Source organism: Nilaparvata lugens, chromosome 3 (genome assembly GCF_014356525.2).
Source record: "Nilaparvata lugens isolate BPH chromosome 3, ASM1435652v1, whole genome shotgun sequence".
Classification (NCBI taxonomy): Eukaryota; Metazoa; Arthropoda; class Insecta; order Hemiptera; family Delphacidae; genus Nilaparvata; species Nilaparvata lugens.
Window position 1 is genome coordinate 62122838 of NC_052506.1, and position 17542 is coordinate 62140379.

Below are 17542 nucleotides of genomic sequence, written 5' to 3' on the forward strand. Positions count from 1 at the left end.
ATAACATCGTTCCAAGTCATAAAAACTGAATGTCATGAAAAAACTAAACGTTTACATTGCGTTGAGCTGATTGTGTTGAATATAGCGTCTCAGTTAACGATCTCAAGTAGTCTCATAATATCTTATCCAATTGTTTTTTGTTAATGAAGATATTTATTTATTTATTGGGTAGAGCAGACAATACAATAGAAAAGAAAAAAACAGGCCAATGCTCAAAACTTCTTCTATTTCTCAATTTTGTCTCAAATCCTCCAAATATTATGGAGGTTATGTCCATATTGATTTCTAAACCAAATCATCAATCTTGAATTTACAAATTAGAATAAAACAAACAATTTCAAATTTAGATAGGTTGATAACAGGACATTCGAAAAAACTGAAAACAAACTTCAAATTCCGAGAATAATATAATAAAAACACATAAATGTTGTATGCTACTTTGCAGAACTTGGCAGCTGAGAAGACTTACAACAACCTAGATGTGTCATTGCAAAAGGCGAATGAGCACAGGAACGAATGGTTCGAAGGCGTCCAAAAGTGCAGCATGGATGACACGCTCTTCGCCGTCATGGAGAAAATAGTCAGAGCTGAGGTAACTATAAACATTTCTACATGCTTCTTGTCAAGCTTATACTACTAAATAAGTACTATTTATCCTCATTACATTTTACGCTACAATCGCATGAACTGGAAAGATGCGCTCACCGACTATCAACTTCTATAGCTAAAATTACAGCTGGGGCATGTTTTGATGAGAACCAATATTGATTTATTCAATGTACATAGAATACAGGTACATGTATTCTAGGTACCTTGGATTGATTGAAGTGTTGGTAGGTAGTGATTCACTCGCTCATTCATTACCAGATCTTAAATCTATCTATCTATCTAGTCACGTTCAATTCGGTCTAAACACTTCTTAAATAATTCAAATTCACTTCACAGGTTTAACTTAAGACTTGTGAGTGTGGCTTGAAAATAATTTTGTATATGTATGCATTTTCCAATTCTCGCCAAAAAACCAGTGCTGTTTTTGTGACTCACGCCGTACCGAAACCTCTTGGTACAAAAATAATTAAAAAACATTTAGAAAAGGCGATTAAAACAAAAAAATGGTTCTTCATTCGAATCTTTGACAGTTTGAATTTTTCGCTTGCTCCAAAATAAAAATTTAAACAACTTTTTAAAACTTGATTTAAAAAAATTTCCTGGGGACGAACCCTCCTCCTGAATAGTCCTCAAAAACCCCCCTCCGGACCATTGCGTACCGGAACCCATATTGTTACAAAAACAGCACTTCAAAAGCGACGATTGTCCATTATTCCATGCAAATTTTATGCGCTTGTCAGACTTTTTGCAAACTTGACAATTTTGTCCGAAATAGAGTGTTTCTTATTGTTTTGTTAAAACTCTATATTCGTTTCCATGGTTTGTATGACTAGCAAAGTAACTAGAAGAAGTTTGTTGGTGGAGCACGGGGATCTAGCATTATCGTAAGATATTCCGTAAACATTCTTTGTTAATATCATAGCAGAGAAAACTCCTATAATGCTGTATTCTGTGATCATAGTATCGTAATGCTCTAAGAATAAACGGAAAATTATATGTAATACGTAACAGAAATAATGTTACTGTCCTCATTCTGACTCAGTAAGGTTTATCAGTTCATTGTGAAAATGAACAATTAATTATATTATCTCCTGAAATTCCCGTAGAGGTCCCCCTAACAACAAAAAACCATACGAATTCACTTTTCTCTCTCCTGAAATTATTCAAACTTATAACCAATTGGATAATGTTTGCTGTGCAGGTGCATCGACTTGTCATAACTGATGAGGATGACAAAGTGTGTGGTATCCTGTCATTGTCAGATCTACTCATGTACCTTGTGCTGAGGCCGTGTGGTGAGTACCGTCGTCATTAATTCAATTCTTCCATTCATTTTCATAGAGTTGATGCTTCTGAATTTTCCTCATTAGTCCCGCCGAAACACAAACAATAGTTTGATTAATGACTTCTGATACTGTTTTTGGTGAGATACAGTGATATTTATCCATACTGGAACACTAGAATGTTGTCTAACAATATTACGAATTTATCAAGTTTTATAAATGTGTAATATTATTAGAAAATTTTCTAGTGTTTCATTACTTTGACTATTTTTTTTCTCACGTGGGTTTCTGAACACACTACAGACCATTTAACATTTTTTGTTCAATCTCTTTGTACCTCAAAAATAAATGAACAGTTCTTCATCATTCTAAGATTGAGAGTATTATTTTAATCAATACTGATTCAGAAAGTATTTATTCAGAAATCATTCAAAAATGTAGATAATGTATGATACAAGTAACAAATATTTTTATGAAATGATATCAGAAAATGTGTGAAATATACAAGTCAATAATGTTCTTTTTTCATTTACCTCTGTTCTTGAGTTTTGAATCCAGTATATCCATTTCCGGTTTTCCTAAATGGGAGTATGGCGTTAGGCTGAGCAAAACATTATTTCCGGAATTCAATCAAAGTAACAAATTGCCAGTTATATAGATACATTTTGGAACAATCATTGAGAAGCAGAAATAGAGGGGAAGTTCGGCCATGAACAACTAGGCTTTTCGGGGAAGCTATTTTTCTATTTCTGCTAAACTATATTCAGCAACAGGTACAGATCATACACAAAAATAGTGTGCAAAAACGGTAATGTTTTTTGTACTTTAGGAAGTCCTAGAAAAAAAGGATTGTAGAAAGCAAGTGAAAGTTTTTACATACTCTTGAAGCTTATTAATGTCACAATAATTTAGATTTATAAATAACCGAGGATTGTTATAAGGATCGGTAGTAATGTAAAATCACTATTTGGAACGCCAAAAGGCTTGTTGCAAGGCTGCAGTTCATCATCAGATTTATTCAATACATATATTGAAGAAACGTAGAAATCATGAAACTTCTATTTCTTGACTACACCATAACAGCGTGGAATTGAATGTGTCCAGAGATGGGTTAAAATCAGAGGAAAGAACGATTGTTTTGTAGTTGACAATTATGTTTCCGCACAGGACGGCAAAGGTCCAAGTTATATATCGAGAAAATTGGATTAGGAGTCAATATAGAAAATACTATACATTTCAAATTTTTCGACATTTAAAATGTTCAATATAGAAGTTACTATATAAATAGATATACCCCATGCACTGCTATAAACATCACTCAATTTCTTCAAATTGTCCGCCTAAGTAGTACTGTACAGTATTTAGTGAAGTAGCTCGAAACAATTATTGATGTACTAATAAACATCGGTAGTTGACACTTTGGAGTACAGTATTTCAATCAGAGTCCACTTGGCCCATTAACTTATTTTATCAAATAGATCCACTAAACTCTGTTTTGGCGCAAATCAATGACGAATTGGCTGATATAGCATTCACAGTGGCTGTCATTTACTTTGCAAAAGTCCCTTGGTTTCCTTGCATTGATTCTATTGCCAGAAAACACAATATTTCATTCCATTTATAGAAGGACAAAATCAAAACAATGATTGGGAGAGAAACAACAGAATTAATCCAAAACTGTTTTTCCTGAATTAATAAGTCCAATCAGTTTATTGTAATTATTTTTACAAAAATGTACTGTTAAAATATATAAACACCAGAAATTTGGAATTTTGTTTGATTATATAATTTGAAAAATAGTAAATCTTTCTACAAAAACATATTTTTTAATTCTAAAGATAGCCTTTACAAAAATGTTGTCAACTTATCCTTCTGGTCAACTAATGGTGACTTGTGATTTGCAGGTGAAGACATAAATGTAGCGCCGAAAACACCGGTCGCTGAACCGGAATCGGTGGCCGAGGAGGAGGAGGAGGAGGAAGAGGAGGTTGCCGAGCCTGTCTCAGTGGAGGCGGAAGCGGAGGCGGACGGGGATGTGATCCCCGAGGAGGAGGGCGCCGCCACCAGTGGCAGTGATCAGGAGGCTGAGGGGGGCGGTGAGTCACCCCCACAGCAGTCGTCCCCCCTACCCAGCCCCCACCTGGTCGCCCCTCCCGAGAACACCTGGCGAGAGGTCACTGTGTCTGGTGGGGAGTAAACCTCAACCTCAACAAATTATATATTATCATAACCAATTAATCGATGTACTGCTTGTTGGCAATTCATACTCTAGATCAAAACTGTACTTGATGTCTACAGCTTAACAAGTCAAAAATGTATGTGTATCATCGATTGCTTTCTGTCTCCTATCATTATCCATCATTTACCACCTACAGTTCTTAATCACAATACTATCTTAGCATTGCTATAATTAGTTGATGATGAAATCAATTGATGAATTCACTCAAGTAACTGTGTAATATAAATTATTATTGTAATATTTGTCAACCATTCGCTAATCTAGTATTGCAATTCTTGTAAGATTTTTTTCGTCCCTGTGTAATAATAATGTATGTTCTTAGTGTATTTCATAATAGTTGATTGTTGATTTGTACATTTTAATTGTGATTTGAGTCTTATGTCAGTTGAGTATCATACCATTTAGTTTGAAATACTTGTATACTTTCGATGTGGTGAATGTATCTTCCAATGAGAGAATTCTGTGAATGTTCATAAGTCTCTCAAAAATGTGAAACGCTAACTTTCTCGAAATTATAAGAATGTGTAATCTGATTCAAAAAGAATTGATGAGCTCATGGGTATGAGCTTTATTTTGTGTCTATATTTTAACTTGTTAGTAGCCTATATGTAATAGTCATGCCTTAGTTCGCCAATCGTAATATTGTCCATTGAAATCGGTTTATGTGATAATTTTCAATATTCTATAGTAATCAATATTTCAAACATTCTTTAATAGTTTTCCTCCTCCTAATCTCATGGTAGTTGAAACTATATTAGGAATACAAACTTATTTAAAACCCCTTAAATAATATTAATTTATGAATTATAATTAACATTCAACATTATTCACAAGCAACACATTTTTTTATAAGATGGATTGGAATATTTGTTCATTTATCTTATGGCTATATTAATTGGTAGATTACCAAAGGTTTTCATATTTTATGGTTTTGGATCTAAGAAACGTATATTGATATTTTTTATAAGAGTTTTGCCTCATTTCCTTTTTTACAAAATTGAGGCTAACTTTTTTGCAAAACATTCAACTGTTTCAAAATCAAATCAAATTTCTATGAATCGACAAGAGAGTTCTTGAAAGGGAAGTATTCAAAATTGGATCAGTGCAATAAGGAACATTATTTTTTCAAACATTCTTCACTATACAAAAGTGCTACACACAGGACGTAGACATTCAACACGTATCCATGTATTATTTCATGATATATGGAGGAAAGCTGTGGAAAACCAAAATACACTTGAAGCTTCAGGAATACACCTGAGCTCAAGATATGGCTAGCTTTAATAGCCTAATGATCTTCTGTGTTAAGCTCACAAAAGCTCCAAGTCTATTCGGCTATGAAGTAGCAAACAATCTATCTTCAGTGAAAACCTTTCAAATCCTTTCTCATTCTGAAACGTAATTGAATATTGGCCGTGTCTACTTTGCGTACGTTCTACGTTCTACATGCTCAAATTATACAAGGAACCAAATAATGCTGAAAATAATACAATTATGAAAGGTTCAACAATCTACGGCAAGCGCTCCTTGTCTAGAAACCGGAAAGAAAGTGTTTGAAATGTTTATTGTTTCCATGTTGGAATGATTACTCGTATATTATTTTAATCCCTGATGTATTGCATACAACTGTTGCAAGTTCAGTTTCATGTTGTAAAAATTCATTTTTATCACTAATGTACTCCATTGAATACTTTCACCCAAACTATTCTTTATTTATGTTGCTGAAGTCGATAACATTTATTTTCAAGTTCAATTGCTACAATTATAATGTATTGATAAGGTACTGACTGTACAATGAAATTTGCGCCAGCCAGGCCCAATAACTTCCAATTCAAATAAACAATCGTTTTCAGAATGGAATAACTAGTTCCCTTCTATTCTTTTCATATTTCAAGTAGACATATGAAAATGAATCAAATAACGATAGTAAATGTCAAAGATATAATATTATTATATGTCTTTGATGGTAGATCCATACTCGAATTTATGTTGTTTTATAATTAAAAAAAAAAGTTTTTATTTCAGTTCAAGTATCTTCTGATTGTAGGTAGGCCTAAACCGTGTACTGTTGAAGCCTTGTGCACACTACTACCACTTGCGGTAGTGGCAAGTTTAGACTTCGTCGGGGAAAAATAGGTTGCGAGACTAATGTGTGCAAACCGATACGGCACGGTTTTTAATAGCTGGGAGCATAAACGTTTTCGTGAAATGCATCGAGTCAATGCTCTTGCCGAGTAGTTCAATAGATCATCGCGACTCAACATACCGATTACTGACAGGCAACGGTCACCAGTAACATAACCTAAAAGAAAAAATGTTTATTGATGATTGAAATGTGAACGGGTATTTTAGAAGGTTGGGCTTTTCCTTCTAAATGGCAATATATTTTTTTTTAATCAAAAATAATTTATTCCGCACAACATAATATTATTACAAAACATTTTACCATCTAAAAATACAAAAAAATACTAATGAAAATTATATGTTTTGCCTTAGATGACAAAAACATAAAGCGAAATAAATATGAGCACACCTAGGCATAAGCCCTATTGGAGTGCACTTCTCTTAAAATAGAATAAATTTAAAGACTAGATTAGTAGGACCGCTACGCTCTACACAAGAAATAAACTTTATTTATGTAAAAATTAATAATTATAAATTTACTAGTGTTACGGTCTTCATAATGCGTATTTACAAGTAATCTATTATAACAATTTTAATGTTATTGAATGAATTTCCATTGATTTATATATTGGTACTATTCGAAATTTTTCAAATTGTGTAAACACAAATCACACGCTTATTAGCTCCACGATACACTTAGTCGCCTTTACTGTAACCTTCACAGAAATCGGAACAGATCCAACGATCACGTTACCTGCACATGCGGATTACGATGCTTTTTCAGGTACAGATATTTTTGTAGTAGTTTGTCTTCAATACTGCTACATATATTATTTGTGAGAACATTTTGCTTATTTGCTATGTCACCCCACAATGTCCAATCGGTTGACAAAGAAGAAGCTCTGCTATGATTGAGCAGAATGAGAAGATGAAGGAAAACGAAGGCCGAGGTGCATGTGGTGCATGTTTACCTGCCGGCCGGGTTGGTCTAGTGGTAAGGAGCGTTACAAACTTTGGTCTTCTAGCACCGTCTAGTTAGTTCGTTCGAATCCCGCCGATGGGGCATAGACGTTTGATCATCTCATCAATTCACCAACGCACTTGTCATTACTCATGCATAAACAGAAAATCTCATCATCCGCAAAAACAGCTATTCAGACAATGGTAATACCTCCCCACTTCCTAAAACCGATGTCGCTAAACCCCCCCTCTCAAATATATCTAAAATGCTATTACCAATTCCCAGTCCCATATTGAACTCTGCTGACGTGCTGCCCTTTAAGATTTGTTTTTGAACCATCCCCCCGCCCCATGATTCCAATGATTGAATGACGCAGTCCTGTCTCCGCCCTCTCCCCCCGTGGGCACCACAAGTATGGAGACAGATTTCGATTTCGAGAATATCACACTCTCATGCTACAATTGAGTTAAGATAGCAAGCATACACCTGTATGACAGACAAGACTGTAGTTACGGTAGTTACTATTCCAGCCGCAAAATGACCTGCAATATGCAGCGTTTGGTACGAGATGCCGCAGCCGGAATGGTCCCACATTCGGCAGTCCCGTCTAGTTGTAAATAACATCATAATCATGTCATGTGTTTCGCTGCCCTAACGGAAAGCTTTAATGATTTTCTGTCGTCATTATGGGACTCGCAGTAGTGTGCACAAGGATACAGGTTCCACGGAAAACAGCATGTATTTTAGGGTGAACCAGATGGTGCAGCAACAAATAGGAATAACAAATAAATGTGTAGTTCATTATAATAGAGGTAATAGAGCAGTGTACTTCTCCCGATGAATAGCGTTAGCAAGTAAAAGTTTTGTTCAATGCGTTCTTGATATAGCAATTACAGTTTTCTATTAATGAAAAATTAATTTTATAAAAATATTCAAATAATTAAATTATCAAAATAATCCATACATTATCATTATTAGTGAAAGAATTGTAGTTATAGGCTAGCTAAGTGAATTACTCACAATAATGTTACCTTTTTTCCTTTAAAAATCAAAACCACTCCAGAGAAGTCTATTTTTCGACGTTCAGATGAACATATTTCTATAGGAATAATTTAAGAAGATGTAATTTACCAATTCGTAGAAATTTTATTTGTTTATGCATCCTGTAATTCCTAAATTTTGTCTACACAATCTTTTTAATAAATCAATAATAATCAATAATGTTTGATTCTAACAAATTCCATAATTTTCCTATAAATAAAAATGAAATATTACTGTTAGAAATTCCATAATCTCCATTATTGGCAGAGGAATGGCTTGCGGCTTAAAATAAATTTTTCACATTTATCAACTTACAATAACTGAACGGTAGAGTGACCGTTGGGGCTAATGTGATGAGATATGAATGGTATGCTGAACAAATATTATGTATTTCATAACGCAGCATGATGTTTAACATTTTTGAAGGTATGCTTTAAAATTATAAAAAGTAATTGTGATAATAGCTTTTTGTATTAGTTTAGGAGTGTAGTTTTGAAATTTTTACTCAATTAATTTCTTAGATATATTAATCTATAAGCTAGAGCTTAGATGTGATATTGATAATACATCATCTAACTGATAGAAAACATTTTTGTAAATAACAAATATCATAATTTAAATGATTTGATAACGTTTGAAAAATGAATCAGATGACAATATAATGGTAATAGGATACTTTGAAAGAGATTAAGTTGATTACTCATGTGAATTAATGAGCAAGTAGTAGTGTGCTCAAAGAATAATTAATCATTACGTTTACCTGTAGATTTTATAAAGATTTATTGTTATGAATTCAAGTTTTTAATCCAATTCCAATAACTTTCTACATGTCTTAATATTCTTGATTTTCTATTTTTCATTTGTCATAAAATGATGCGCTCCATTGCTCTCACTCTGTACCGATAAGGCCTCATGGGTAATACTTCAACTTTAAGTTGGCAAGAATGTGCTCCTGCTCCACTCATCTATCTATGTAGACCTATCAATGCTCAACATCCAATTCTGTAAATAAGCTTGTATATTCAATTCATTGAAATTGTTCATATAGGTTGTGAAATTCTGTTAAAAATGTAATATCCACATTTCTGCATGGCAATTCACATTAGTATCACAATACTAAATGAATCTGTGGAATTATAGTGATAATAATTAAGAGTGGTACCGATGTTGATGCTTGCTAATCAATATAAGGTTGCAGTACTTAGGACTATTACCTCGTAACGTTTTTATATTCAGATTTTCGTTCTATAACATTCATCTGCCACTTCATTGGCTGATGTAAAGATAAAACTTGAAATTGATATTTTTTTACATGAGCTCAATACGATTGCTGAAAATAATTCCGTTACTACATCAATGGCTGTTTTAAAAATTATACATATCGTCAGCCTTTTATACAAAGATGTGTCTCTGAAACTTATAACCCGAGGCGAACGTTTTCTACATTAATATTGTAGTCAATCACTGACTTCATTAGTCCTCCATGGTCAACTGGAATAAGAATTTGAATTTTTCTCATTAATATCATTTAATTCTTCAATCGAGATCATAAAGTACAAGTTAAGGTATTTGTTATATTTATATATACTATAAATAATCATTATATTTATCGATAATGGACGAATACGTCCAGATCAATTTGTGTGAAACCTGTTCAATGGCTAGTACCTAAATATTATTGTTAAGCTAAATGGAAAGTGGGAAGAAAGCCTAAAACACTTAGTTTCTTGATGTGTATCTATTGTAGATCAGTTGATGTTCTGTAATATTTTTCTTTAACAATTTAGAAATATTAAACTAAGTATTGTTAGTGGATCTCAGTGTACTTTAATATACTATGCAACTTAATGACTTGGAGTGTGCTGCTTGTGCAGATGTGAAGTGATGAATTGATTTCATGTGGTTCGTAATGATCTACTTGAATGGGAATATTGTTTACTCTCATTTCTATATTAGTTGTTATTGTTAATTATTATTACTGATAAGTTGGTAGGTGTAGAATACTACGAATATTTTTACCGTTATTGTATAATATTAAAAGTAGATTTTTTCTTATAGGAATATATATATAAATGTTAAGTAATTTATACAGTTATGTAAATATACTTTATTATAATATGATTGATAATTCGTTTCATTGTAATGATAAGAGAACTTACTCGGTGCAGTGTTATCTCGTTCAGCAGCAGTGCTGTTTAGATAGAATTTTCAACGTTGTTTGAAATAAAATAAATTTGCATAAAATCAGGATTTTTGTTTTTCTTTACCTTTGTTGATCAATGTCAATATCTATTTGAGAACTTGTTTTGATTAACTTGTTTTCTCAGACCTGGGAATTTTCACAATATATGGACAATACATATATGATGTTATAGTATTTTTCAAAAAAAAATTGGTGACACAAACTTGAGAAATAACACTCACGGTTACAATACAAGGTTTGGTCGTATAATAGAGAGGCATAGATTAGATCTTTTCACGAAAAATCATATACAGAGGTAAGAAGTGTTTTGTAAAGTTACCAAGCAGTCTCCAAATATTAGAAGATCCAAGAATGTTTGCAAAGAATCTAAAGGAATATCTGGTCAATTTGTCGCTGTATTTTTTTCAAGAGTTTAACATTGATTTTTGACGAAACGTTTTTGTATATAAATACTAGGCTAGCCTAGCTATTTATATTTAATTTATTGACACTGTTCCAATGTATTTCTTACATCTTATGAATAATGACTATTTCTATTTTATTCTATAACACCAAAAGTGTTAATCTGGCCCTGGCGATACAGAAATCTTGATAAAAAAATAGTACAGAAAAATAGGGGTTTCCTTCTAACTTCCAACTACTATTTGAAGGCTTACTTTTCACCTTGACAGAATACTAACTGAAGAGTTCCTTGTTTCTCTTATTATCCAGATAGTAAAGTAGACTTTACATTTTACAGAGATAAACGTTTACACCTTATGCCCTAGGGACTAAAAGTAAGTGCATTTAAATAATGAGGGAAAGAGAAGCACATCTAAGGTCCCGGTCTCTCAAAGGAAATCAGAAGTTCGAACACTAGCGCTTCAGTGTAGAAAGTAATTGTGTGGAAATCAGATGATAGAGGCAGAGCGCCTAATTTTGATTTTGAAAATAATATTTTGTTTGCCACCAGAGAACGCGTAAGTTCATTCTTCAGCCAACTTTTGCTCCTCTATAGAACGATCTGCGATCTCATAGGTTTCTGAATCTATAATCTAGAATGCACATCTTGAAAATAGATATAGAAACCTATGGGATCGCAGATCACTCTGTGTGTGGCCGGGTCCTGAATGTACATCACTAAAGCAGCCTGCACACAGGGACAATAAATAGTAGCGTCCACTAGCTGTCGTTGCAACGTGCATTTGGAAATGACATTCTCATTTGAGTTCCGGGCATTTCCAATTCCGCGTCTACTTAGCAGCTATTAGCCGCCACTGATGTTCGAGTGTGCAGCGAGCTTGAGTTCCTGTGTTGTAGATAGTACTGGTCAGATGATTGGCCCCAACTATATGAGCGTTTTACGCGTTTATTTCGCTCGTCTTCAGAACATGCATGGCCTCTTATGGGGAGTGTCTATTCCGCTCGTATAGTTCACGCCATAAGTGTCAATGCATCCGGCTATCGAGCTAAAAATATTCAGCGAGTCTGAGACGCTCGTTTAGTTGGGGCTAGAGAATTGTAGAATCGTTATTGAACGATATCATACTGTGGCATTACATACGTTCGTGGTTTCAATTTTTAACAAGCTTTAGAGCAAATTATAATATGAAGAGAAGTTTATTATCCCTATGAATATAGGTGGAGGAAAAATATTGTGTGCATCACGGGACAAAAGTATATTCCTCGATTCTTTCCCTCGAGGAAATCACCTTTGGCTCAGCCATCGGCGACAAACGTTCCCCTCAGAGAAAACGTTATACTTTTGTACCCAGATGTGAAAATAACTATTGTGCATTTAGAAACTCAAGTGCAACTTTCTTGTCGCGAGTTCACGTTGCCAAAGGGCAATAGTTCCCTGAGGAAGAAAAATCGCGTTAGTGCCGCGATGCATACAACATCTTTCCTACTTCTACACTTATTAAAATATGTTATTTCATTATTTAAACATAATTCTTCTCTTCAAAAAGCTGTCTAGAACATAACCTTAGAGCAGGACAATTAATCATTTACTCATTTTCCAAAATGAAGTGGAGGAAAATTGTTGTGTACATTACGGAACTTGCGTAATTTCCCTTCTTTTCATTTATTTATTCACTTATTCATATGCAAATACAATCCAGGTAAATACAACAGGCATTTGCCCAAAACTTCTTCAAACCTTAATTTCGAATACACAATCTAAAGGCTATGTTACTTACGTAACTTAAATGATAACTTAATTCGCACACAATTTTAAGTCCAAAATAATGTATCTACTACAATTTATAGGGTAAATTTATCTGGACAAACGCTTCCTTCAGGAGCAAAAGTTGCACTTTTCATGCACAGTAAACTAATCTAGGATAGGGATTTTCCTGCAATTGGCTACTTGAAATAGTTTGGATCCTCTGCACCACTGTAGACTTCATTTTATGATTAGTCTTTCTTTGAGGAGCGTTGTCAACATACAAATTGTCTCACTCCGAAAGGATGTTGAGGATTATTAGGTCTATAAAAAATATGGATTACTAATATCGAGGTGATTAGTGAAACTGCAGTACCTGAAGAACTTTCACCAGTCTCAACACTTAACATGCTCTTAGGATTATAATGCCAAATAAATCTGGAAATATAATACAGTAATTAGAGAAAACCGATGAATATCTAAAATCTAAATATACCAATTGATTTAAAATTTATTTCAACAATCTATTTAAGGGATCTCATTATGATAAATTATAAAATCTAAAATAAGGCTGAAAATCAATTGGGAAATGGAGCCAGCCGTAGTTGGAAATTACAATATTGTTTAGTAAACAAATATCTCGGTTTCAAATCAAGATATCAAGCTTACTTTGATTTCATCCTTTTGAGGATGAATGGATATAAATGTCATATAACATTTCATCTTCTTAAAATGTATGAATACATGGCTATTTATTTCTATTTATAAAATAAAATTATAGTAACCTTTTTTGAAATTAATAAAAAATAGATCAAAAATAAGATTCAAATCCTCATGAAGATGGTGTGGATCACTGAAACTATTTATTATAATTTGTTTTTTAAATCTGTTATTTTATTAACTTAAAAAAGGGCACTATATTCTATTTTATAAACATTTCATCTTTCATCTATCGTTCAGGATGTTATTCTCATACAAAATTAGGAAATTTTCACCTCATAATTTTATATTATTTTTTCTATAAAAAAAGTTTACGCTGTCGTTCTTGAAAAAATGTTTCCTTTCAACGTCATAACTCTTTTTATGACCTCTAAAATGATTCATCATAAGTCATAATTTCTTATCATAAGTCCTATAATCTTGATTGTCCAGTTAATCTGCACAATGTACGTTTTTCTGCGCTAAATGCCCATTTAAGTAGTTCTACCACCATCAGATTGTTTCGGAAAAACTATTACATGTTGTATTAAAAGTGTTTTTTTTCTGTTCTAGTTGCCAAGCCCTTGGTGATAGAAAATCGAATTTGATCTCAAATTGTGGACCAGGACTCTTCCTTCCACTTCCAAATTGAATTAAAAATGAATAGTTTTTAAAGTAATAACGTACGGTAATTTTTTTATAAACCGAAGACTCCAAAAAAATAATCATCTCTCCATACTTCAAGCCATTTTCCAATCAAATGGATTCCTCAACAATTCTATATTAATTACTTTTCTCTTTTTCCAGTCAGTGAGAGATCAATTATAGTTAACAGGAAATATCCCCACAGACTAGTTTTGTTCGATACTTTTTATCCTGAATTCTTTAAAAATGGGATCCATTAAAGTAAAACTGTACATTATCAATCTGATTGATTAAAAAATGGCTTGAACTACGCAGAGATGATGAATTTCGTGTAATCTTGGGTCACTCAAAACTCAAGTAGACTAACTAATGTCAAAACTATTTATTTTTAATTAAATTTAATGCAAGTGAAAAGAAGGTCCACAATTTGAACCAAATTCAATTTTCTATAATCAAGGGCTTCCTAGGTGGATGCTGGATGGCAATGAAAACAGAAAAACACTTTCAACAATATTTTTCCATAAAGCACCAACCTGTTGGTGGTAGTATTACCTATATGAGCATCTAGCGGAACAACGTACCGTACATTGTGCAGGTTAACTTGGTAATATTAAGATTATTGGAAATCTAAAAAGTACTGTATAACTTATTAGACATCCAGAGTGGTCCTGGGAGGTGGGGGAGGTAAGCAAGCGGTGGAACTATGGTGGCGCGTCTATGTACTTTGTATAATAACACCCTGGAAAAATCTAGTTTCCCCTTAATTTATTGCGCAAACCCCCTTAGTCCAGTCACTATATACATTGGTGCATGCTATTTATATTGTAGTTCTGATTTTTTAATATATTATTTGGGTACATAAGAGAAGTCCTGAACCAATTTCCTTGTGCTAGATACAGAGTGAGCCAAAAACCTCGTATTTTCGGCTCATTTTCCAGTTTTCAGCTATTTCTGTCAAATCTCGTGATCGGACAGAAAAAATTGCTCTTGCCTTTTTTCTAGATTATAAAATTTTGGATGAAATGAGATCATTCGGAACTCTTCATCTCCAATGAGTAGTGAGTTATGATTTTTCAAGAATGAGTGAAATTTGAAGAAAAAAATAAATTTTTATTAATTTTAGTTTTTGATCAACAATATCTTCCGATTGTTACCATTTAGATGTATAATTCAAAATCCCTCTGAGCGTATTTTTGTGTTCTACAATTTGAGATCAGGTAGGGCGCTCTATCCCATATAGATTTCCAGGTACACCTGACAACAATGCTCCTTGTATTGTGAAAAACACCTAATTTGCCCTCACATTGATATTTTCACAATGCTATAAGTTCATGAGATTATTTTCTACGAGAATCACCCGTTAGATACACTTCATTTCAGTATTTCCTAGTGGAGAGGCGCGCTTATAAGGACACCTCAAGGATCAAAATTTCAAACCCTTATAACTTTTGACAAAATGCTCAGATTTCATCGTACTATACATCATTCTTCTCGGCTCGTCAAGGTGGTCCAAATCCAAAATCATGCATCATAATTCAAATTCGGTCCGAAAATGGGAAATTTATTGTTGAGTTAAGCCCATATTCCAATACACAAAAAATGGCCAATTTCTATATTCAAAGCTATGTATCTCTGTAACCCCTTATTATAAAAATCATAACTTGATCTTGAAAAGTACAATAGAATTTACTCTTTCATCTGCAATGAATAATACTTCCGATTCCAATACGTTTCAAAAGTTACAGAATATTTTAAAAATGGCGATTTCAGTTTTTACATTTTTTTCGTAATTTTACTGTTGATCAAGAGTTTCTAAAACGAGTCTGATACATCATAGAAACTCGCGATCGATTCCAAAATGTAGATAAATTCATCCTCTACGAGCTCAGTTGCCTAAAATCCATCTTGAATCACTTTTCTCAATCATAGAACAGCCAAAATCGTTAATATGAGAAAAATATCTAAAATTTCTGGATTTGTTTCAACAATCAAATCTCACTTTACGAACATATTTTCCCATACCTCGTTTACAGCAGATGAAAGATAAAATTCTATTGTACATTTCAAGGTCAAGTTATGATTTTTATAAGGGTTTACCGAGATACATAGCTTTGAATATAGAAATTAGCCATTTTTTGTGTATTTGAATATTGGCTGAAGTACACTCAACAGTAAATTTTCCATTTTTCGACCGAATTTGAATTATGATGCATGATTTTGGAACGCCTTGACGAGCCGAGAAGAATGAAGTGTAGTACGATGAAATCTGAGCATTGTGTCAAAAGTTATAAGTTTTTGAAATTTTGATCCTTGAGGTGTCCTTAAGCGCGCCTCTCCACTAGAAAATACTGGAATGAAGTGCATCTAAAGGGTGATTCTCATAGAACATAAACTCATGAACTTATGTCATTGTGCGATATATCAATGTGAGGGCAATGTAAGTTGGTGATGATGGTTGAAGCTGAAAATTAGGTGTTTTTCACAATACAAGGAGCATTGTTGTCAGGTGTACCTGGAAATCTATATGAGATCGAGCACTCTACCTGATCTCAGATTGTAGAGCACAAAATACGCCAAGAGGTATTTTGAATTATACATCTAAATGGTAACAATCGGAAGATATTGTTGATCAAAAACTAAAATTCATAAAAAATGATTTTTTCTTCAAATTTCACTAATTTTTGAAAAATCATAACTCAGTACTCATTAGAGATAGAGAGCTCCGAATGATTTCATTTTATCCAGAATTTTATAATCTAAAAAAAATTTATTTTAGAAGCAATGTAGTTTTTGCACTAGTCCTACTATTTGAAATAATAATAATTTATTTGTGGTTTGTTATTTTAATTGACATTTTTTTACAATTTTATTGACTTCAACAGACCCAGGCGAACTATTTTGAAAAGTTCCAATTTTATTGACTGCTCTACTAGTTTTGTTGAAGTACTCTGACTGCTGTTTTTCAAGTTCAATGTAGGTAATAGTGTATAATGAAATTAAAATAATTATTATAAAAAAGAAATTCAGCTAAAAGATAGCATGATTGAATTTAGCGGCTTAAACTTTCTTGACAGTGGGAAGTTGAGTTGAGCGGAGGGAAATTTCAGATGGGTAGGGAATTTTCGAAAGGCACCCAGCCTGTGGACAACGCAAGCTGGACCAGTTGATTCAGTTGACTCGGCGGCGTATTCACAACCAATGCCGATTGATAAAATCAGTTTCTTATCCGCGTACGGTGAAATGAATAAATGATATTTTCTGCCTAAAGAAAGAATCCCTTGTACAGTCTGGTGTATTCACCGAAGAAACGTTTATTGTGCCTGTGCTAAAAAGTGATTTTATTATTTTATCGGCTGACTTTGAAAACACTTGACACTTTTCCAGAACAACAAGATACAGAGATAGCTAGTCTGAAAATGTAAGTTGTCGCTTCACTTTATGCATGTATTGAAAGTATACATTTTATATAAATAATGTTTTCCGCCAATCGCCTGAAGCATATTATAATCCTATACTAGAGTATACTATAAAGCAAATAGCCTGATACTTCATGAGAATTACTTGAAAAGGGAGTAATCAATACAAGTTAGAA

The 17542-nt window shown here is 33.2% G+C and overlaps 2 protein-coding genes across 6 annotated transcripts in view; both read left to right on the forward strand.

The window, feature by feature from the left end:
- LOC111061083 (5'-AMP-activated protein kinase subunit gamma-1) overlaps positions 1-10505 on the forward strand; it is a 281502-nt gene extending 270997 nt beyond the window's left edge. For all 5 annotated transcript variants that reach the window (XM_022348773.2, XM_039424287.1, XM_039424288.1 and 2 more), the window contains 3 exons: positions 446-592; positions 1811-1904; positions 3797-10505. In XM_022348773.2, coding sequence (XP_022204465.2) covers positions 446-592; positions 1811-1904; positions 3797-4089 — 534 coding nt within the window. In that variant the 3' untranslated portion in view covers positions 4090-10505. The remainder of the gene's footprint in view (positions 1-445; positions 593-1810; positions 1905-3796) is intronic.
- A 6613-nt stretch (positions 10506-17118) lies between these two features.
- The window catches only part of LOC111049893 (high affinity cGMP-specific 3',5'-cyclic phosphodiesterase 9A), a 271239-nt gene continuing 270815 nt past the window's right edge, over positions 17119-17542 (forward strand). Inside the window, exon 1 of the mRNA XM_039422858.1 lies at positions 17119-17368. The gene's annotated coding sequence lies outside the window, so the exon portion shown is untranslated. The remainder of the gene's footprint in view (positions 17369-17542) is intronic.